The sequence below is a fragment of the Lepidochelys kempii genome, chromosome 16, assembly GCF_965140285.1.
Source record: "Lepidochelys kempii isolate rLepKem1 chromosome 16, rLepKem1.hap1, whole genome shotgun sequence".
NCBI lineage: Eukaryota > Metazoa > Chordata > Testudines > Cheloniidae > Lepidochelys > Lepidochelys kempii.
Window position 1 is genome coordinate 17,622,691 of NC_136395.1, and position 23,883 is coordinate 17,646,573.

General features: G+C 51.7%; 1 protein-coding gene across 1 annotated transcript in view; it reads left to right on the forward strand.

Annotated features, from left to right (window-relative positions):
- The first annotated feature begins 1,601 nt into the window (after nt 1–1,601).
- HMCN2 (hemicentin 2) overlaps nt 1,602–23,883 on the forward strand; it is a 121,969-nt gene continuing 99,687 nt past the window's right edge. Inside the window, exons 1-6 of the mRNA XM_073314813.2 lie at nt 1,602–1,764; nt 8,109–8,289; nt 11,596–12,062; nt 16,453–16,523; nt 18,920–19,078; nt 19,465–19,587. Of these exons, the coding sequence (XP_073170914.2) occupies nt 1,602–1,764; nt 8,109–8,289; nt 11,596–12,062; nt 16,453–16,523; nt 18,920–19,078; nt 19,465–19,587 (1,164 nt within the window). The remainder of the gene's footprint in view (nt 1,765–8,108; nt 8,290–11,595; nt 12,063–16,452; nt 16,524–18,919; nt 19,079–19,464; nt 19,588–23,883) is intronic.

The window sequence follows — 23,883 nt, forward strand, 5'->3', positions numbered from 1 at the left end:
CCAATTTATTTGAGCATGAGCTTTTGTGAGCTACAGCTCACTTTGCGAATACAGACTAACAGGGCTGTTACTCTAAAACCTTTTGTAGTGATAATCAAGGTGGGCCATTTCCAGCAGTTGACAATAACATCTGAGGAACAGCAGGGGGGGAAATCAGCATGGGGAAATGGTTTACTTTGTGTAAAATGACACATCCACTCCCAGTAGTTAGGAAAAGATAAATCTGGGTGAGGCGCAATTAGCAGGTAAAAGCAGAGTGACCAGGAGGGTGAAGAAGGATTGATTCGCGTCTGCTTCTTTACTGCACAGATGTCTGCAGAATGATCTGCAGGAATTGTCCATTCTCTCCCTCCCTCCCTGCTGCTAAGGAAATCAAACGTCCCAAGTCCTTTTGAGTCCCTGTTTTTCAAAGTCGGTTTTAGCAATGGGGCAGGGAATTAGTTTTCGCACATAGGTCCTTCTCTCGCTCTCTTTCTGTTCCTAAGAACGTTTGTCCACCCCTCGCTCTGTGTCCTCACCGGCAATCAGCTGAGCCCTGGGCTAAGAAACAGCAGGTTCTGCAAAGATCCCCATTTGTAAAGCCCTGGCCCTGGTGTCACTCCCTCCGGTTTGGATTGCATGCCCCTTATTGCCTTGTCTTTTAAGTCTTGAGATGAATTCAAGAGCAAAACAAAAAAACAGAACAACAACAACAACAAAAACCCCACAAAACCCCAGAACTTTGTGACAGTTGAAATAAAAGTTTAATGACAGGAACAAAGTGCACGTGGTCTGTGGTGCACTGCAAAGCCAGGTACGTGAGAGATTCTCTACCTAGGAACATACGTGCTGTACACATACAAACAACAGACTAAAGAGGAAGGTTGAACTGGCCCCACTGAAGTCAATGGCAAAATTCCCTTTGGCTCCAATGGGGCCAGGATTTCACCCAAAAAGAGGAGCCCTTGTATTTTCCAGGCTTCTTGTTCTGTAACCGTTGCCACTAGCTGTATAGTTAGGTTGATCCATGCCCTGGGAATCTCAGTTTGTCCCTCAAGTTTATTGGTTTGGGGCAGGATTCTTCTACCTCCGCTTTGGACCCCTAAGTATGATTCCTATAGACACTCAAGCAGCCCCTTATGCCACACACCACTGCTGGTAGGACTATCCGTGCAGTCAGGTGTTCTCCATAACAAGTAAAGGCATCAAAATCTGGCCCCGGGGAGACGTACCTTACTCCACGAATATCCCCCTGAATTCAGTTTGGCTCAGAAGCATGGTCTGCAGGATCTAATTTGAGCTTGTCTCTTAATGAGCTCCATGAAAGGCCAGCATCTCCATCAACTTCCTACCATGCTGGGAAATCCCTGGGACGCCCCCTGGAGTAAGGCTGTACTTGGCCTGAGGAGGGGTGGAAGAATCCAGCCTTTTAAAAGGTTTTGTTGCCCAACATTTGTTTGAAATCTTGGCTGCAACGAGCATTTGCTTGCCTTCCAAGCAGCCTGCTTCACCCAGCCCCATCATCGGGGCTGGCAGTCAGGAAGAGGGAGCTCCTGCCAGGGTTGTCTGGTTCCCAGGGGTGATTCAGAGGAGCGGTGCGGCCTCGTGAGGTGGAAGACGCTATGTTGCTGAAGGAGCCTGGAAGAATGCTGGGAACTGGACTGGACACCGCCAGGGAGGGACGTTCCAGCTCTTTACACAGTGAGGTGAAGGATGGAACGTGGAGAGAGGACCTGGTTTGCAACACCCGCTTTGAGGAAACCCCTTTGGGACGTGAAAGGACAGGTAAAGGCAGTCCCAGAAACCTCCCAAAGGGCAAGCACAAACCCCACAGGTGCCGACTTTTCTTTGTGCCTGTGGGGGGCTCGACCCCTACACTCCACACCTTCCATCAATGCCACACCCCTGCTCCACACCCCCCCCCCGTGCCTCTTCCCACCCCGTTCCGCTCCCTCCCCCATCTCCTCCCCAGCCTCCTCCATGCCGCAAAACAGCTGATTGCAGCAGGCAGGAAGTACGAGGAGGGCGGGGCCGGCGGGCAGGCGGGAAGAACTGGGGGGGAAGGGAAGGGGCTGGGAGGGGGGCTGCCGTTTTTCCCCTGGGGGTGCTCCAGGCTGGAGCACCCACAGAGTCGGTGCCTATGGCAAGCCCAACACAAGGGTTTCCAGGACAATCAGCTAAACAGGGACTGCTGAGGATCAGGCCATAGATGGCGCCAGATGTCCGAGGAAGTGAGCCTCTCCAAATGAGAAATATGCCACTGCTTATATATGGCAGGCCATTGATCTCTCCAGGCTGGGGACTTGACCATGTGCTTTGTAATACATTTGAGTGTGGGCTGCCATATTAAGTCCATAGAAAGACCCTAAAATAATGAGTTCCTGTAAATTCTTCCCATTCATACATTAATCAGTCTGGGGGCTCATCCAGCTGCATCTGTTTCTTTATGTACCTTGTGCTCAAACTCCTTTGACATCACCTGGCTCCTGGGTTGCCAACTCTCTATTTGCAGAAAACCGAACACCCTTGCCCCGCCCCTTTTCTGTGGCCACCCTCCACTCATTCCATCCCCCTCCCTCTGTCACTCACTCTTCCCCACCCTCACTCACTCATTTTCACCCGGCTGGGACAGGGGGTTGAGGTGTGGGGGGGAGGGTGGCGCTGAGGCTCTGTCTGCGGGTATGGGCTCTGAGGTGGGGCTGGGTTTTTGGGTGCAGGAGGGGGCTCCAGGGTGGGGGTGCAGGAGGAGGTGCGGGCTGTGGGTGGCACTTACCTCAGACAGCTCCCAGAAAGCTGCTGGCATCTCCCTCCGGCTCCTAAGCAGAGGTGCGACCACGTGGCTCTGCGCACTGCAGGTGCCTGCAGGCACTGCCCCCTCAGCTCCCATTGGCCACAGTTCCTGGCCAATGGGAGCAGCTGAGCTGGCGCTGGGAATGGGGGCAGTGCTCAGAGCCCCCGTGGCCGTCCCTCTGCCTAGGAGCCAGAGGGAGATGCCGACAGCTTCCCGGGAGTCGCGCATAGCCAGGTAGGGAGCCTGCCTGTACTGCCAACCAGACTTTTAATGGCCCAGTCAGTGGTGCTAACCGAAGCCACCAAGGTCCCTTTCCTACCGGAATTTAAGGGTCGAAAACCGACACCTGGCAACCCTAGGTTACTCCCATTCCTTTGGTCTGATTGCGTGGCACCATAACCTTTAATCTCCAGTGGGTTCTTTTGCTGGTTTCCTCACCACAACAGCTGGGGAAAGGCTGTAACCCGAAGGCTTAGTGTTCCCTCCGGGGTTCCCCTCCAGCCTTTACCTCTCGAGGCCTGCACGCAGGGGCCGGGGCCATATGTTTGACTCCCAGGCTGGAAACGTGGGGGTAACAAGCACGGGGGCTCCTTGCTGATCCTTCGCTGCCCACCAATGGCTGCTAACCGCTCTGGCTCAGTGCAGCACCACGAACGAACAAGGCTGCTGGGAGTTGGCAGCTGGAAGGAGCAAGTTAGTTCATGTCTCTAAAAAGAGCAGGGTAGGACTGCAGGGGGCTGGGGCGTACAGGTGCGGGGGGGGGGCGGCACAAGCTCATTCCAGGCCGGAATGTGGCATCCAGTCTCAGCCTGGAGAAAACTGAGGCTGGATTGAGGCCGGGGGTGGGGGGGTTGCTGTGGTTTTTATTTTATTTTAATCCTGTTATTCTTCTTCTGCTTTTCATATGGTCCTGTGAGATTAATGCTGGGGCCCCCTCTCTTCACCCGCCGAGCATACCCTGCCCACGTGCTGGGGGTTACACTCCGCGCCCCTTTCCCCCTCTGTGGATGGAGAGGGAGACACGATGGCTTTAGCCCACCAGGCTCCTTTGGTTTCACTGGTGACCCTGAAGGGGCATCACACTGGGGCAATGCTTTGTCTTTAGGCTGGACTCAAACAGGCCTAGAAGGGAAAGGAGCTAGAGTCTGTCTCCAGCCCCCTGAGCTGCCCACTCCCTAATAATTTTGGGTGGCACATCGCTGTACCCATAGCCCCACCAGCTCCATTCGTGGTGTGCGGCGTGATTCAATGACAGGACGGGTCTCGCTGTCTGGCCCTTTAATTGCTCTTCTCTGAGCTTCCTCCCATTTAGCCCACAAACCAATGCGGCTCCTCAGGGGCAGGCTCTCCTAAAACTGGCTTTTGTCCATATTCAGATTGACCCTGTGCTGCCGTCTATCTGTCCTGTGAACTCAGGCCCCTGGAGGAGGGAGCGGGGATGCGGGGTGCTAAACAGACACAATTCTTTCAGTTAGGGCCATGCTTTACTCCTGCTGAGTAACCTGCGGAGTTGAGAGTCCCTGTGTATTTGTTAATACACCTGACCATCATATTGCTGCAGATTTGATATCCCAGCAGTGACAAAAAGCATCTCCCTGCCAGTATTTTTCCAACCACCCCAAAGTATGCAGTGTGCCCTTCAAGGGTGAACCCTACCCTGCAGCCATCCCCCCAACCTGCCAAAGCGTAATCCCCTGGGCACCTTAAGGCCACCAACTAATACACCTGCCTGCAGAATTCAGTTCATCTCCACTTACAATCTGGCAGGGCCACCAGCTGGGGAGGACTGGTGAGATCCAAGCTTAAGAAATGGACTGAGACAGATGCTCTTGTTTGGTGAGGGCAGCGGAGTACAGGTGTTCTCCCTGGCAGTTATGCCATCATCTTTCACGTGTGGATTAAGCACATTCGCTGGCCGTGTATGCCGGGCACTGCTCTTGCATGTGGCAGGCCAAGGGAGGCTGTGGCCTGGCCTAGCCTCCCTTCTGACCTGAGACCAATCACAGACGTGTCCTTTGGCAGACTGATAGACTGTGTTTAGTTTAGAAGGCACTTTGACAGGGCCCCTTGGCAGGCTTTATAACTGATCTTAACGGCTGCCGTTTTCCTGTGTGTTTCCATTGTTCACGGTCTGGTGGTTAAAGCGCGGGGCTGGCAATTCTACCATGGCCCTAACGCAGGCTGCCCGTGTGTCTGAAGGCAAATTGTTGAGCCTTTCTGTGCCCCCATACGCCCAGAACAGTGGTGTCATGGGGCTACATTCACCAATGTTTGCAGAAGTGCTGGGGATGGAGGACACAGTGGGCCTGCCCGGGGCCTGCCTGCCTGTAGTACACTGATGATTGTTTATATTCTTTTATGCTGGTTCTCTTAGCTTCTGCTCCATGTTCCTGGTGTCCAGCCCAAGATCCCGCTGCATGTCCTGAACCTTCCACACATCCTCCCCCAAGCCCAATGCTTCTCTTCCAGCTACTCTTCCTGGGACGAGCAGGTAATGGTCGACCCCGTCTTAGCCATTCTTTTCCCATGGTAGCTGTTCTTTGCCAAGATAGCTTCTAATCTGCCCCATATGCTCTGGCCTTTTATTATTTCCCATTGCACTGCCCATGAGTGCAGCCTTTTCACTCCATACTCCTTCCCCATCTTGTTCCGCTCTCCAGCCATTGTTTCCTGTAGTCCCTGTGCTTAGCATGTGCAGTAAAGTGCTGGCATTCTCGGTTTGGCTGCAACTGATGATGGTGTTTGATTTTAATGTCTTGTAATTGTATCTTCCAGAGTCTAATTGCGCTTCCCCTGTTCCTCCTCTTCTCCCTCCCCGACCATTATGTCTGTTTGAGCAATTTGGATAGATAGAGAAGGGGCCACTGAGCTGCATGCATGGATTATGCTTTTAACATCCTCTAAAACTGCTTTTGCAATTTCAGTCTGCCAAGTCTTCTGGAAATAAGCCCTGAAAGTCTTGTGCAAATCCTTTGGCACAGCACATCTCTATTTCTTTTCTATCTTAACAATGTGACTTATTATTGTTGGGAGTCCAGAGAAGATGGCTTAGTGGTGCAGGCTTCAGGCTTTAAGCAACTAGGCTGTCTACACTGAAACCTCGCACGATTCCAGCTCCATTTCCGGGATCCCCAGTGTAGACTGGCCACTGGCATTTCTACCGCATTGTCCAATGCTATTCAAAGCAATATCAGGTGTGGAAGTGTCATAGAAGGCAGCACGATCAGTGGATAAAGCACTCAATTATGGGACAGGAGACAGGGGTCTTATCCCTCCATTACTGACTTGCTATGTCACCGTGTGCAAGTCAGTACCTCTCTCTGCCCCACCAACCGTTGTCATGTCTAGTCAGATTGTAAATTCCGTCTCTCACTATGTATATTGTCACCCCTCCGCTCTGCAGAGTGGTAGCAGATGTCTGGGCGCATCAGAAGGAGAAATTAGTGTAAACTGTTTTCTTTATTCTCTATACACCAGTCCTGGAACAGAGGTGGTCACAAACGGGATGCAGCCAATTCTCTCATTCAGTAAGCTCAGCCCATCCAACAACACCCTGTTCCTCAAAAGAACTCCGCCCCAACAACAGACTCTACTTCGATTAAGGGAGAGAACAAACTTCCCTGCTGCCTGCCGCAGCTTTCTCAAAGAATTGCATCACAAAACTGACAGCAATGGAGCTCTTCTTCAGACTGAACAGTGCTTGCATGCTAAGAAAAACGGCTTGTAAGACTATGTGTAACAGGTCCACCTGCCAACTCCTGCCATTCCAGGATTGCAATGTCTGGCGCAAGGGGGTACAGACTGCATCTCTGGGTGCTATTGTAATATACACAACGAATAATAAGAAAACACCAGTGCCCTATCTACATGAGCAATGGGGGATTTGCACTGTGATGCAGCACTCACGGGAGGTTTCCTGCCAATGGTTCATGTAGCTAAAAGCACAGAACTCCTGCAAGCACAGAGTCAAATCCCAATGGAGTTGACTGCATTCTTCCCAGGTACATAAACAGAGTTCCCTGCAGCGTGCCGGGGGCTGCAGGGGACCTTTCTGATGAGAGCTGGACAATAGAGGTTCTTTATGGATACAGAGGAGGGATTTTTCAAAAGCGCTGCACCCTGGCCTAACTCTGCTCCCGCTGGAAGCACTGGTAAAGCTCTCATTGATGTCAAGGGGAACAGAGTTACGCCAACGCCGAGCTCTTTGGAAAAACTCACCCTGCGGATCCTACAGCACTTCTAACCTGAGCAGGGGTTTGCCCTGGTGTCCTCAGCCAAGAAAGCCCCAACCCTGACTTGTGCAACGTGCACTGGTTGGAGGAGATGCAGACCTGGCTGCATTTTGGGGATGCAGTGAGTTTGTCAAGCATTTTGACAGGGGACACAGGCACGGACCTGATTCTTGGTGAAGAAAGAGTTAAATCTTTCCCTCTTCCCCTCCCATTGCTCAGGGGGAGAGCTAGAAGAGAGGCTGCTGGGATGGCAGAGAAGGGTGGAAAAAACTGGCTTACTCCTATTTCCTAACGGAGCTGGGCTTGCTTTCTGCTTACTAATAATATCCCTCGTGGGCAAGTCCTTAGTGACTGCCCCTGTGTCTGCTTTCTGCTGTGTCCTCCCCCCAGCTGATAAGCACTGGGGGTTCCTTTGGCAGAGAAGGTGCCATATCTATATAAATAGATTAGAAAACATCTCCAGCCCTTGTGAGAGTGCCGCACTGCCCAGCAGGAGACCTGTGATTGAGTGCTGGTCCTGGTTGGGGTGGTGTCCGTAGCAAGAGCGGCTCTAAAGCTGGCCTGTCTCCTTAGAGATCTAGTGGAGGGAAAAGGGCCAAGAGTCTGTGCATAGAAACGTCTGTGTGCAAATCAGCATGTATGTGCAAGCCTGACTCCTAACCACTCCTGAAAGTACGGGCTGAAGCCTCTAAACCAGTAGTTCTCAACCAGGAGTCCAGAGCCCCCTAGGGGGCCTTGAGCAGGTTTCAGAGGGGCTTCCAAGCAGGGCCAGCATCAGCCTCGCTGGGGTCCAGGGCAGAAAGCCAAAGTCCCACTGCATGGAGCTGAAGCCCCGGGCCCTGAGCCCCGCCACCGGGGGCTGAAGCTGAAGCCTGAGCAATGTAGCTTTGTGGGGGCCCCTGTGGCGAGGGACCCCAGGCAATTGCCCTGCTTGCTACCCCCTAATGCCGGCCCTGGCTTTTATATGCAGAAAACCAGTTATTGTGACACAGGTGGGGCGTGGAGTTTTTATAGCATGTGGGGTGGGGCGGGGCGGGGGGTGCGCTCAGAACCTCTCTGCTCTAAACCACTTCCCTGAGGCTGATCGTCCTCTAACCTCATTTTAGTTACACTGTGCCAGAAGCAGCCCCTTACTCAGGAGCACGGCGCGGAGCGAGCGTGCAGGGAGGTGATCAGCAAGCATGCGCTGCAGATGGCTCCGGAAGATCTCCCCTTGCTGACATTCGTAGGTCCCTTATCCTGCCTGTGGAACCAGACACTAGAGGGCAGCATTGCTCGCAAAAGCCGGTAGGTAACAAAGTGAGCTGTAGCTCACGAAAGCTTATGCTCTAATAAATTTGTTAGTCTCTAAGGTGCCACAAGTCCTCCTGTTCTTTTTGCGGATACAGACTAACATGGCTGCTACTCTGAAAAGTGAGCACAGACAGCATGGAAGTAGGTTCTCTGTGCACCCCTTTCCTCCTGAGAGAGTGGGAGCCCCTCCTAGGCACAGCCCAAAGCTGGGGCTCTGCTGAAAAGAAGCAGTCGTGAGTTGAACCCGCTCCCAACTGGGAGGGAGGTGAACAAGCAAAGGGTGTGTGACCCAGGGGCCTGCATTTCCCTCACATCCCTGGCTAATGTGGATTTTACATGCCTTGTGCAGCCACCATCCCTGGGAGGAAGCTGTGGCTACAAACCAGTTTACTTTCCCAGTAAGTAAAAGTGCCCTGGGAAAGCAACGGATGACTGGGCTTCAGGCCCTGCCACCTCCCGTCGGTGTTTCCAGCAGAATTGGAAACGCTTGCACGCTGCTGGGACCCATGTTCTCTCTCCTCCTCCCAGGGCTGTTTCAGCCGATGAAAAGATGGCTACATGCTTGGAGAGGGTCATATCATGCACAGTGACGCTCTCCTTGCGTGAATCCCCTCGCCTGGCTATGTCTACTCTTGGACCACCCCTCAGTAGGGGGCCTGAGTGCAGAACAATCCTGCTCGGTTAAAAAAGATGTTTATTAATAAAAGGGGAAAGGAGCCAGGGTCAGGTGTGGCTGGAATTGCTCTCCTGATGGGCTCCAGTGGGGCTAGGAAGTAAAGGGTTGCTCAGTAGCAATAGATAAGGTAATTACAGGGAATTAGCCACCCAAGCATTTTTGGAAGGTGACTGATAGAAAACAACCAGCGAAATACCAGGGAGCCTCTTAAGGCACCAGACCAGCCAGCTTCCCCACATGCAGCAGGTTCAGACACAAGTGTTTCTGTGACTACGCCGTCTAGAGTGAAAAAATTAAATTGGATGGAGTCTGTTGTCACTGGGTCACCCTCACATTCCTCCAGCGTCCATCTGGGAAGTGTGACCCCTGCAATGCATCAGATGTTCACCTGCTGGCGTGGTTACAGCCTCCTGCCTTAGAGGCTGTTCATCGAGTCCACACCCCCCAGCTCATTCTCCTGGCCCTGCTAACTGAAGAGGGGACCACGCGCCCAGCTGCTGTAGCCCAGTGCAGGGGGGCAACACCTCTTGCTGTTGCTTTGCAGACAATATTGTGTTTTGTGAAGTGGGTGGATGAAGGCAGGTTGGAGCTGGTTTGTGGGTGGAGCAGTAAATTAGACAGAAGCACACAGCTGATTGCTGCTGGCTGACTTGAGGAGGAGGGTGGGGGGATACCGAGTGGAAAGAACAAAGGAATAGTTCCCACCTGGAAGCGTCCATCCGCGAGGCTGCCATACACCAGATTCGGTGTATCTGGGACCTTTATCAAGCCCTGCCTGTGAACATTAACACTGGCACGGTCCCAGTGCTCCTATTTGTTTCTTTAAAGACTCTCTTTCCAAGATTGACATTACCATACATCTCTCCCTTCTTGTGTTCTTCCGTGTTTCCTTGGTACGATGTGCTACGTCAGGAACTAGTGACAGGGAAGTTAAACATCTCCTCTAAGTAAACCAAAAGGAGGGGGGCCTCCCTGCTGCACTAAGGTCTTTTCTATATACACAGTTGCATGGGTTTAACTTGTGATTTGAAAGCTGTTTAGTTAAACCTGCACAAAAGGCTGTGTGGACAACCCTTACTTTGGTTTAAATCAGGTTTATTCTGGTTTATCTTAAATTGATTAGGGAGGATTAAGCTAAAGATTAAATCTGCTACTTTTAAACCGAAAAGAGTGTCCACTGAGGGGTTTGCACCAGTTTAACTGAGCAGTTGCAGGCTTGTGTGTAGACAAGGCCTATGATTCTGATCTGACATTGCTCTGGTACTCGTAGGCCACTCCATGTGAGTCTGGTGGGTTGCACTGATAGAACTCGGATCAGAATTTGGCCCAGAGAATGAGAAAATGGAGAGGGGGTTCCATGAGTCTGGCTGCAAAGCACGGAGAGAGGCACTGAGTGCACTGCTTGGGGGCTCTTTCCTCCCTGCCTTGCCTTTTCGCCTACTGGCCTTAGCAAATGATTGATCCCTGAATCCCCTTTCTTAAGGAACTGATTGAGCAACAGCTAGGAGTCCTTGCCGCACCTTAGAGACTAACAAATTGGACTCCTCCTTGGTTTTGCTGATACAGGCTAACGGGGTTACCACTCTGAAACCTGAGCAACAGCTGAGTGTCTTACTCAGGGGCTACCACTCTGAAACCTGAGCGACAGCTGAGTGTCTTACTCAGCTGGCCCAGCTAAGGTCCGAAGAGCTCAGTGGCTTATCTTTAAGGGGACCAGAAATCCTGCCCACAGGGTCCTTCACCTTCCCCCCTCCGCCCCACCCCCAATTCTTTGTTCCCTGGCTTTAAATGATCCATAACTTCACAGACAAGGAATGCATTTCCCACCCCACCCCTTGTTCTACATTTCTCTGTGTTTGCAATACCATTTGCAAGCTATTACTGTGGGCTGCAGCTTGGAGGCTGATGGTGTGGCTTTCTCCTGCACCCCCCTTCCCAGGCCATGCACATCTAAGTCATCCTACGGGCCTTTCTAGCTGTGGGGCTGTGTCTGCCTCCTCAAGCTGCACCAGAGATCTGCCCAGTTCTGTGTTTTCAGGGGAATGCACCTGGTGTGCTTGGAGTGGCCTCATCGGCTGCTCCCTTTACATCTCAGCGAACATCCAGCTGTCCTCTCATCCTGTACATCTTCCCTTCTTGGCCTGTCTCCCCACATCCATTCAGCTGCTTGCCCCGTGTCCTCCTCTGACCCCCTGTATCATTCAGCCTGTGGCTGCTGGCTCGGGAGAGGAGTGTTTGAGTCCGGGTGTGGGGGAGACGAACAGGCTAGTATTTCAGTGAATAATGTGGGCTTTAGGACCTGCTTCCAATCGCCCCTTCCTCCAGCTCCCACCCACCGCCTCACCAGGGGAGTTGCTCAGGAAGCGCTTTTCTTCTCCCTTGCAAAAGTTGAACTTTGGAGGATTTTCCTTCATGCAGCTGTTGGTGGCTGCACTTCTTCCAAGGGCTGGCCTTGTCTTGTCCCCCCACCCTCAAGGAGGGCACCTTCTAGCAAAGGGACGCTAGCCCAGCAGCACTGGAAGCTGGTTGGCTTGTTTCAGTGCATGTCTGGGAGCAGCCAGGAACAAATGGGAAGGCTGGGGGGAGCTGTGCCTGCAGCTGGGGGCTCTCCTCTGCCCCTCTAGAAGTAGTCAAGGAAAAGGCAGCCTGGTTTCTCTGCACAGGATTGTTCTTGCCCTGGGGGTAGGGAGAGTTGTGGGGAGATTCTCAGCTCTTCTGGGGACAAACTGGAGAAGGAGCATTTTGCACGAAGGAAGCCGAGGAAGGAATCTCGCAAAGGCTTGGGGGTCCACGTCTCCAGGCAGGAGCAGGAGCAGAGGGGTTACCTGTCTCTGTGCGTTGGAAGACTCCCAAGCCATGCATCACAGAGCAGGGCTCCTCCTGGGGCTTTGGCTGCTACTGGCCTCTAGCCTTGGAGAGCCCACCTCTGATTCTGGAGGGGTCACCTTGGCCTTTGTCTTTGATGTCACTGGCTCCATGTACGACGATCTGATGCAGGTGATGGATGGAGCATCCCGGATCTTGGAGCGGACGCTCAGCAGGAGCACAAAAGTCATTAGCAACTATGCTCTGATCCCCTTTCATGACCCAGGTAAGGCGGTTCTGGTTCACGCTAATCCTGTTGAGAACAATGCATTGCGCTGACTCAGGACCCATGGTTCTGGTCCAGGGCAATGCAGTGCAATAAACCAGGATCCATGGTTCTGGTCCAGACAAAGTACTGTGTTGCATTAAGCCAGAATCAATTATTCTGGTCCAATATGAAAAATGCTACAAAATATGGGAGCACAAGACATTGCGTTGCACTAATTTAGGGCCATTGGTTCCAGTCATACTGAGACCATTTCACTCTGGGGACTGGGTTCTGGTCCCGTAAAAGGCCTGGTACGGAGGATCTGGGACTCTGATCCAACAGGAAACACTGGTGACATGTGCAGTATCATGTGGTTCCCTTAATCCTGGCTCAGTATGAAAACTGACAGAGTTGTGTTTAGTAAGGATCAAAGTCCCCCACCCTTTCAAGGCAACTTGGTCCTACCCTATTGTCCCCCTTCTGACCCTCAGCTTTTCAGCCTTGTTAGGCACAGGGAAAGCTGGGAGGCGAATGTTCCAAACAGAGCCATAGCAGGGTTGGGCTAATGTGGCTAGAATCACTGGAACCTGACTCGCTGGCTAGAAAGTATCAGTTTAAATTTGAAAAGCATCAGTCTGACCCAGACAGCCAGGGCCTAAGATGGAAGCTGCCAATTTCCTGAAGTAATTCTAACAAGCCTCCCCAGATCCTGGGGAATTCCTGCCGCAGCTGATTCTCCTCACCTTACCATCCCATTTAGATTGCTTTAGCCTCAGGTCCTTGCTTAGTTCACAGCCATGCAGCTTGGACTGCAATTTCCTCCAGTCCCGTACCTGGAGCAGGGTTGGGCCAGCTCTGTCCTTGGAAGGAAGACCTCAGAGAGGCTGGGTGCTGCAGGGCAGGAGGGGGGTATTGGTGACGCAGTCAATGATGTGTCTGCACTGCCAAAAGTGTGTCCTTAGCTCGTCCGCTAACGCAGGTTAAAATAGCAGTGAAGACAAGGCTACTTGGCTTTTATCTTGGGCCAGCAGCTTGAATTCGACTCCAGGCTTCCTTGTAGGCTTCTCCAGCCAGCACAGAATCAGCGAGATGATAAGGGCCCTATAGTACTGCAAGTGGTGTATACTGGCTGTGATGTGAACCTTGATCCTTGTGGGCATTAATGAGGACAGGTCACTTTTCACAAGGATTAATTATGGTGTTAATTCTGAGGACCCTGGCCATATTCTAATTTGGTTAATTATATCCTGCTTCCCTAAAAATCCTCTTTTGCATTTTCTGCTGGATGATACATTTCACATCATGTCCCAAACTACTGTTGCTATGCGCGGTTACAGTTACTGTGATCCACCCCAGAGTTGGCTGCATTTTAGTGGATGGGTGAAGAGAGGCCTTATAGCTGTATAGTTTGTAGAGCAGCTTGAGGTCTTTCTATCTGAAGAACACTATTGGGATAGAAGTCGTAATTGTTTATTTGAACTCTGATAATAAACAAGGAAGCAGTGCTCTAAGTTAAATAAAGATGAAAGTTTCTCCTCTTACTGGTCCTTGCTTTTATACACATCCATGAGGTGCTAATCATTCATACCAAATAAGAACAAGCTCTCTGCCAAAAATTCATACAGAAAATAGCAATTCTGAAGAAAGGAACATTTGAATTAAAAATACTGAAGACAGCAGGAGAAGCTGTCAGAAGCACTAAATGGATTTTTAGAATGAACCGGCATCTATCTGTTGTGTACATTCCTTAAAATAGAAACAGGGCCCCTCTTTACATCCACTTGGTCTGTGGGGGTGCATCTGTCTTTTGTAACAGAGAGAACAGGTGGCTTGTCCATTAAATCCAGGCAGCTCGTGTTTCTGCACTGGTTACCATTGGAGACGGCGCCCCAAGGAACTCTAGGCCAGGTGATTTAAGTGGACTCCATTTAATATGGTCCTGTGTATGGAATGTCTCATGGTACCGGACGTGACTCTTCCTTGTGGAATGGTCCCAGGTAAATTAATTGACTCTGTGGCTCAGCCAGATGGGGATACTTGGGCACTGAGCAAGTTCCTGTTCCTCCATTCTCTGTCCCGTGCTGCTCCACACTGGGAAGTTTCATACCCACAGCGTCTGCTCTGCACGTGCTGTGCATTGTTGCTATCACACCATAGCCAAGGTCCTGCCCTCACAGTAATAATTACCCAACAGGGCTCCGTCTTGTCATCTAGGGCAGACTAAGTTGCGTGTTAGCTATGTCCTGGAGCCAGGCTATAGTCCAAGGCTGTAGCCCAGTCTGGTAACCTAGTTTCCGTGATGATCAGCCTTGTCTATGTTGCAAGGCCAAACATCTTTTAAAAGCATGGAGGGATTCTGGGGCTGCACCTGTGTCCTCTGGTATGGTAGTGGTTACAGTGTAGACCAGACCTAGAGCTGCCCTCCTTGGGCTTTGTAAGGGTGATTACCTCTCATTACCATCACAAAGGGCACCTGTAAAGCAGAGGGTCTCTGTCAATCCACGAAAGAGCTGAAATGGCTTGGGAGGCGTGGGAGGGTGGGGCATGGTGGACGGGGCTGGGGGAAGTCCTCAGCTCCTGTGGTACCTCTGTCCTGCTATAGCTATTTGTTTGCATGGAAACAGATGGGGTTACCCCTTGCCAGGACTCGTCTGGCTGCAAGGTCCCTCGTCAGGCCAGGCGTCTGGTTTGCTGTAACTGGAGCACCCTGGCCGGGTAAATTGGCTGTCTCTCCCGTTAAGCTGAAGGAAAAGCCTTCCAGTCTCTGTGGAAGTCAGTCAGAGCACTGACATTATTTCAGAGGCCTCTGAGCCTGTCTCATATCCAGAGAGAACCGGTCTAGGGAAGGGGTGCCTTTGGTCAGCTCGTTGGTGCCGAGCCAGAGTTCGATGTGCTGATGACTCTTTGCATCTAAACGTGGCATCATTCATCTGAGGATCTCTTCTATTAAAACTCATGGCCCTCTTATGAGGCAGGTAGGTTCTCTTAACCCCCAGAGAGCAGTGGGGAAACTGAGGCACAGTAGACCTGTGGAAGTGCATTGTGTTAACTAACTTGTTTTAGCTAACTTGATGCAAAACATGATTTTTCCTTTAACGAGGACAAGGGCAGTCATGGTTTAATAACGTGTGAGGAGCTGGTCGTGGTTAACTCTAGGGCAGAGTTGAGTTTAGTGCCACATTAGTTAAAATGTGTCAGCATGATGCGTTTTCTCATTGTAGACAAGGCTGCAGTGACATGCCCAGGGACACAGCCAGGAAGTAGAACCCGGGAGCTTGGGCATCCACCTGCCCTGCTCTAGCCACTAGCAGAATAGTAGGCTTTAGAGGTATCCCCCATCGCACCCAAAGCTGCAAGGCCCGGAGTGGAGGAGTGTAAAGGCAGTGTAAAGGCATCGCACACATGGGGAGATGCCTGCTGCATCAATGAGGGTATGTCTACACTGCAGTTAAAAACCCATGGCTGGGCCTGTGCCCGCTGACTCAGGCTGCGGGGCTGTTTAATTGCAATGAAGACATCTGGTCTCGGGCTGGAGCCCGGGCTATAGGACCCTGTGAAGTGGGAGAGTCCCAGAGCTGCATGGGCCAGCTGCGGGTGTCTCCCTGCAGTGTAGACATACCCTAAGTGTGATGGAATCTGTTCTTGTGGCGTGAGCCAGCAGCTCCTGACTTCTAACCCTCTGTCAACAAAGGGTCTGTCTCCGCTGCCGTCGCGGGGTGTGCTCCGCCCGAGCCGGCTTTAACTTCCTTAGCTCTGGTACCAGAGCAGCGAAGCTGCAGACTGGCCTTCAGCGCTGGCTTGGTGCCTGAGTGCCTGGCTTGGTCCCCTTTGCAAGACCAAGCCGCATGGGGGCGTAACACAGTCCTGCTTCAATGTGGATGAGACCTAAATAGCCTGTAATTTAGAAAGTGTCCTACTACAGGGCTGCTCTTTTGGGACTCCGGAGTGGAGATTACCTCTCAATCCCACCTGGGATGGTGGCCACCGTGGAAAAGCACAGACTGGCCGAGCCATCATCCACCAGCCCAGTAAAGGAGACCCAGCGTTCGTCCAATGGCAAGGGAGTATTCTTTGAAAGAAAGCTACAGTTGCTGATGCAGGTTTCTGAAGACAGGCAGGAACTAACAGACGCCTTTTGGTATTTGTGGTGGTGTTGTAGCCATGCTGGGCCTAGGATACTAGAGAGACAAGTTTGGGTGAAGAGCTCTATGTAGCTTGGAAGTTTGTCTCTTTTACCAGCAGAGGTTGGTTCAGTAAAAGATATTACCTCGCCCACCTTGTCTCTTTCATAGGCCTAGTGAGGCTGATATAGGGAAACTTAATATGAGGGATAGAGAGAGGGAAAATTGCAGACTTGTGCCCAGAGAGGAGAAAGCACTGATATCTGCTGTCTTGATATCTTTGGCAGAGGTTGGACCAGCGACCCTCACAGCAGATCCCAAGGAATTCCAGAGAGAGCTCAGAGGTCTCTACGTTCAGGTACAGTTGACTGCCTCATCTTAATATCTGTACATTGTTGGCTAGTGGCCTATGGCAACTGGTATTTGAAACCCGAGTGTGGCCAGTTCGGGAACCCAGCTTGTTTGGTTGGAATGTAACCCTTAGCGGGTGGCAAAGAAACCCCAGATGCCAAGGATGTAACTCCTAAGCCAAGCGGCCATGGAGCCACCTTGCCTCCCTTTGTAAGAGAGGCACTGTGTTCCTGTGAGACAGCTGGCATTTTAAAGCATCAGGTTTTTGTGTTATCGCAAAGCTACAAGTGTAGTGCACTCTCTCTCGGAACCAACCTTTAATTAAGGGAGGTATTCACAACCAAAGTGCAAGCAGAGGAAAGAATTCGGCTTTGTCATTACCTTTAAAAATAACTAGGAGCATCCTCCAGCAGCGCTACCTGGATCCTCCCTGCCACGTGCGGACTGGGTGCAGCAAGGAATTCTGGTGACACTTGTCACTCTTAAGGGAGATACATTTCTACGCCCAGGGCAGGGAAAGAGAGGGGCTAATGCTGGTGCTGCTGGGGACAAGTTCAACTCCCAGCACAGATGTGGAGCAGCCTCAGGGTGTGCCCAGCTGCCCCTCATTGGAGAATAGCTGAGGTGTGGGAATGTCCTGGCGATGCCCCCTGACGTGCCCCCAACGCGCATGCTGTGCCTTAGGCTCCTGAGGGGTAGGGGAGAGCACAGAGCAGCTCTGCACTGGTCAGGAGAGACCCTTGGGGAGCGGAGGGGGGGCCTGGTGTGGTCAGTGCCCCAGCAAGATGTCGGAGGGGCTCTGTTGCTGCAGGTACCATATTTGGATGAGATTTAGATCTGAGGCCTTGCCCTCCCCTGGTTATTCTAGATCCTGGCTGGGAGCTCTTTGCGTGAGCAGGGGTCCTGCCTAGGGTCCAGCATGGGGAGCTATTGGAGTTGTTCCAGACATGATTTTTCTCCCTCCCACATAAAGTTTAGCTGAAAACAATTTTTGTTTGTTTGTTTTTTCATTAAATATTTTCCCCAGATATGTTCAGGTTTTTACTGCAAACCCCCAAACTAAAAAACGTTCAGGTTTAGATTGAAAAACCAAAACCAATAAATATCTGAGGGGCATCCGTGTTAGTCTGTATTCACAAAAGCAAGGAGGAGTCTGGTGGCACCTTAGAGACTAACAGATTTATTTGGGCATAAGCTTTCGTGGGTAAAAACCCCACTTCTTCAGATGCAATGAACTGAACATTTCTGTCAGAAACGGAAAGATATACAGCCACTGCGTTCCACTGCAGAGAGAGCTGCATTTTGGCGACAGAGGAAGTGACTCGTGCGTAGATATTCATAACCTTGAATGATGCATTTATCTCTGTGCTCTGAGAGCAGGACGTGTACATGTATCGCTGTAAAGAGCTTTAGGGTCCTTCAAGGTGCAAAGTGCTATACAAGATATTCTGTATTATTATTGTGTAAGTAATAACCGGCTGCCTGGCATGGCTTGGTTATAGCTGAGCGATCTGTTGAACTCCCCTCTCTATGGTCTACGTCAGCTGGAGGCCCCTAAATGAGCGTCTCTTCCCAGGCCCGTAAGAAAGCTGGCAATTAGATTCTGTTTTCCTCTGTGTGGGAGGTGAAACTGTTACACTGGAGGGAAGGCTGGGAAGCCCTGGGATGATGGGAGGTTGGATGACTGTTGCTGAGCTGCCTTGGAGGCCACCAGGAGCTGGCATCTCTAGTCACCATGTGTTTGCACTGCGCATGCTTTGCATGAAGGGTCCCTTTGTGAATGATTCATCGGGGTTGCAAGTAGGTTACAGGCAGGAGTAGTGTGTGTTATCCGAGGTCACCAGCACATCAATCAAAGGTGTTAAAGAGGGTTACCAGCAACCTGTTGGTCTCTGTGACGGTCTATAATTAACTGTTGATTACAACATCGAAGGATCGTTTATTAACCCTTTATAAGTGACTCAGAAGTGGAATTTTGGCGTCTGAAAAAGGCACGAGTCTGCTGGGATTCCCTAGCGTTTCTGAAGCGCAGGGTGGGACACTGAGTGCGGCTCCTGCCTTTAGCTTCATTCCAGCAGCCTGTGACGTGGCACCTGTGCAGCCAGGTGACGCTGCTGTTTGCACCTCTGGTGCCTACCTGTGTCCAGGCACTGCCAGGGCAAACGGCAACTGTGCCTGTCCGCACTAGGGGCTTTCCGGGCTCAGGATATGTGCCCAGGGCAGAGCAGGCATTGCTCACTGAACTCTTGGAAGGTGAGGCAGTGATCGTGATGGGGCACGTGGTCTCAGCAAGTTTTCCCCTCCCTAATGGAAATGGCGTCCCACCCCAGGTTGCTGCCTGCAGCCCTCACTTTGGGCTCCGTTAGGATTACTCGGGTTTCCTAATGGGCTCTTTGGCTGCAGGGCGGAGGGGATTGCCCGGAGATGAGCGTCGGAGCCATCCAGCTGGCCGTGGAGGTCTCGCACCCGGGATCGTTCATCTATGTGTTCTCGGACGCTCGGGCCAAAGACTACAAGCGCAAGCAGGAGTTGCTGCAGCTCCTGCAGCACAAACAGTCCCAGGTGAGAGTCCGGCTACTGGCTTGCAGCTGCGTTCCCAGGAGATGTCCCTTCGCTGTGACCCAGGAGCCGCTGAACATCCGCTCCCTGAGCCCACAAGGTGGCGAAGAGCCGTGCAAAGGAAGCCTTTTGCAAAGCACAACAGTACCCAACTGTACTGGTCCTATAAAACCTATAAACAATGCCATGTATTCTTTGCCTCCGCCTGCTGGTACGTTTTCTGTTGGCTAGCTCTTGACATATATATATATAGACCCGGAGCATGCTCGTAACTGTTTCTTCACCTTGGAGTTGGCACATGCCAACCTGCTGCCAGTGGGGGAGGGGTGAGGATGGCTGGTTGGAGTCTCTTCTGACTTGGTTTGCTGTCGTGCGTTTCTCTGTGGCAGGTTGTGTTCGTGCTAACAGGGGACTGCGGGGACAGAAGCCACCCTGGGTATCGAGTGTACGAAGAAATTGCGGCTACCAGCTCTGGGCAGATATTCCATCTGGATAAACAACAGGTGAAGGAGGTGAGTGGAAAAGACCTGAATTTTGTTACTTGTGAGCATCTGTGCTCTCAAATGAACTCGCGCAGAGAAACGATAAAAAACAAAAACGCCCTGTCACCTGTGGGTGAACACTTTTCGCAGAATGATCACTCCCTATCTGACCTCTCAGTCCTCATCCGCAAAGGAAACCTGCCCAATGCCTTTGAAAGATGAGCCTGGGAGTTTAATACTAGATAGATATTAAAAATCATGGGCTGTACAGAGACACGTGATTTATGGCTCATTATAACAATCTAGAACCCAGCCCCCAGTCTTTACACCCCTCCCCGCCCCGATTACTGGAGGGGTATTAATGGCCCACTTCACCTTGCATGGTCCCTTGAAATATGTGTTAACTTATGCTAAACAATCTGTTCCACCCTGTATTTAGCTGTGACACTCCGAGCACCTTTCCCAGGTTGGAAGAAGAGCTCTGTGTAGCTTAAAAGCTTGTTTGTCTCAGCAATAGAAGCTGGTCCAATAAAAGCTAGTACCTCCCACACCTTGTCTCTCTAGTATCCTGGGACCAGCGCGGCTACAATGACCCTGCCTGCGAGAATGGAAGACTTGGATGGTTTTCACAGTCTCCTTTATGTTTTGGGTGGCTGGGATGGCGTGATAAGATCATGATGATCAGAGGCCTCTCTCCTTCACTGGCTTGATGCTGTCGATCCCCTTTAGTTCAGGTGGCCTCATCAAGTTAGCAATGCAAGGCTCTTTTGTCTTTTTGTCTTTTGTCGTCACATTAGTGGCTTAGATTGACGTGCCACGGATTGTTATCCCTTAGGGACTTCCTGGAGGTTTGGGCATTCAGGAGCAAAGCCTCAGTGCCCATCTAATCCCCTGTCCCCGCTCCGGGGGACTGAAGAAGATGGTTGTCTCAGGGCTAACGCAGGAGCCTGGGAGTCTGTAGACCTGGGGTCTGTTTCTGGTTGCCTCGCAGGATAGCTGCGTGATCCTGGGTTAAGTGCTTCCACTTCTTTGGGCCTCCATTTCCCCGTCTGTAGCATGGAGACAATACTACCCCTGGGGTGTGGAGGAGTAAGGCCAAAACCTTAAAACCAGGACCGCGGTGGGAGCTGTTGGGGGCTCCACACCTTTGAAAATCAGACAGGTCCCTAACTATGGAGCCTGACTTTAGACTCCTGCCTTTAGACTCCTGCCTTTGACGGTCTTGACCCGGCCGGTCTGTGAAGCGCTTGGAGAGCAGGAGCCCAGCGTCTGTCTAACTATTAACAGCAACAGGTTTGGAGCGGTGAGGTCTCCTTCTGCCTCCCTTCCGCCCCCCTTCCTGGCGGCTGGCTCTTGCACAGTATTCCCGTGGGCAAGGGGCGGGCTAATCACTCATCTGCTCCGAGCGGCTGAGTGGGAGCCATCTGGCAATAACAATCACGCCAGAATCTTTAATTCCTCTAACATCAGCAAGTGTGCGTGTTTGCTTTGTAACTGGAAAGGATCAGCCCTTGCTGCTGTCTCCTTTTCCCTGCACCCTGCCTCCCTCCCTGCTCCAGCACCTGGAAAACAGCATGTTCGGGATAAACAGTTAAGGCTGGATCCTCAGATGCCGTGTCAATCACTGGAGCCCTGTCAGGTTGAGGATTTGGCCCTTAATTCTGTGCAAAGACTGGTTTCCTTGTTCCCATTCTCTGGACCCAGCTGCAGGGACTGATGGGACCAGTAAATGCCATTGTATCTTGCGTTTGTGTATGAGGTGTGACGTGCTATCTATGGTACTCAGGCGGGTCCCTGTTACCAAAGTAATGGTACCCCAGTCCCTGAGCATCCCGCAGCCTGTATTGTATTTATCATCACCACCCCCTGTGAGGTAGGGCAGGACTATTGGCCCCATTGCACAGGTGGCAAAGCGCAGCACAGAGACAAGTCGCTTGCCCAAGGTCACACTCAAACCTGTGACAGAGCGTGGAGTTGAATCCAGGTCTCCTGAGTGCCAGCAGCTGGGACTGCAATCACCCGAAGTCCTGCACCGTCCTTCTGGCTAGGAGCAGGCTGGGGTCAGCACTGGTAGCCAGTCAGGAGTTTCCTGTTGCCAGCTGAGCTCTGCTCTGGAGATCGAGGGGCTCCCTTAGACTGGTTCTTCCCTTGGGCAAGGGGAGGAACCGGAGCTGGATTTCTGTGTCCATATAGAATCATAGAATCATAGAATATCAGGGTTGGAAGGGACCTCAGGAGGTCATCTAGTCCAACCCCCTGCTCAAAGCAGGACCAATCCCCAATTAAATCATCCCAACCAGGGCTTTGTCAAGCCTGACCTTAAAAACTTCTAAGGAAGGAGATTCTACCACCTCCCTAGGTAACGCATTCCAGTGTTTCACCACCCTCCTAGTGAAAAAGTTTTTCCTAATATCCAACCTAAACCTCCCCCACTGCAACTTGAGACCATTACTCCTTGTCCTGTCCTCTTCCACCACTGAGAATAGTCTAGAACCATCCTCTCTGAAACCACCTCTCAGGTAGTTGAAAGCAGCTATCAAATCCCCCCTCATTCTTCTCTTCTGCAGACTAAACAATCCCAGTTCCCTCAGCTTCTCCTCATAAGTCATGTGTTCCAGACCCCTAATCATTTTTGTTGCCCTTCGCTGGACTCTCTCCAATTTATCCACATCCTTCTTGTAGTGTGGGGCCCAAAACTGGATACAGTACTCCAGATGAGGCCTCACCAATGTCAAATAGAGGGGGACGATCACGTCCCTCAATCTGCTCGCTATGCCCCTACTTATACATCCCAAAATGCCGTTGGCCTTCTTGGCAACAAGAGCACACTGCTGACTCATATCCAGCTTCTCGTCCACTGTCACCCCTAGGTCCTTTTCCACAGAACTGCTGCCTAGCCATTCGGTCCCTAGTCTGTAGCTGTGCATTGGGTTCTTCCATCCTAAGTGCAGGACCCTGCACTTATCCTTATTGAACCTCATCAGATTTCTTTTGGCCCAATCCTCCAATTTGTCTAGGTCCCTCTGTATCCTATCCCTGCCCTCCAGCGTATCTACCACTCCTCCCAGTTTAGTACCATCCGCAAATTTGCTGAGAGTGCAATCCACACCATCCTCCAGATCATTTATGAAGATATTGAACAAAACCGGCCCCAGGACCGACCCCTGGGGCACTCCACTTGATACCGGCTGCCAACTAGACATGGAGCCATTGATCACTACCCATTGAGCCCGACAATCTAGCCAACTTTCTACCCACCTTATAGTGCATTCATCCAGCCCATACTTCTCTAACTTGCTGACAAGAATACTGTGGGAGACCGTGTCAAAAGCTTTGCTAAAGTCAAGAAACAATACATCCACTGCTTTCCCTTCATCCACAGAACCAGTAATCTCATCATGGAAGGCGATTAGATTAGTCAGGCATGACCTTCCCTTGGTGAATCTATGCTGACTGTTCCTGATCACTTTCCTCTCATGTAAGTGCTTCAGGATTGATTCTTTGAGGACCTGCTCCATGATTTTTCCGGGGACTGAGGTGATATCTAACCTCCCCCCGGTCCTATCACTTCTCTGGGCTCAGGGCCCACAGGGAGCAGGGGCTGGGCTCCGGCACTGGATCCCCTGCAGGACTTTCCCAAGCAGGTTGTTTTTCTTTTTTTACAGGAACAAAGAAAACGGTGCTAGGCATGAAACTGAAGGGGAAAGGGAGGGTCAGGTGTGAGCAAGGGCGGGAGGAGCAAAGAACATGCTAAGGAGCCTGGCTCTGTCCTGTGCTGCCTGCTCTGGCTGTCCCATCTCCCGTGCACACCACCCCCCTGCTCAGCCCCACCCTGCAGCGTCCCAGGAGCTCCCCACGTTGCATATACTGGGCTGTCCAAATGCATTTGTCTCGGCCCTTGGGCATGGTGCAGGTTCTGATACAGGTCTGTGCCCTTCCTAGCCTGCTTTCCTCCCCGTGGGAGAGCGCACGATGTGCACCTCATGGCACCAGGATGGCTGGGGAGGGGTGCAGTGCCCATTAAAGACTTTCCCATGGGGCTGGAGGAGCCAGGCTTTGCCCTCCAGTTGAGTTGTTGCTCAAGATCTTGATGGTGAATCTCGAGAAGGCTCGGTCCCTCCTGCTCATGTGACTGAACTAATGTCTGTATACATACAGTGTGTATCCCCCCCGCCTAGTTTGTGCCTGGACTCTTACCACCTCTGCACCTTCGGGGGAGAGGTAACCAGGGGCAACAGCCCTGACAGCAGGCCCCCTCCCAATATCTCAATGTTTGTGCATCCCGGCACACCAGAGAGCATCCCGGGTTTACGGTGGGGTGGCCTG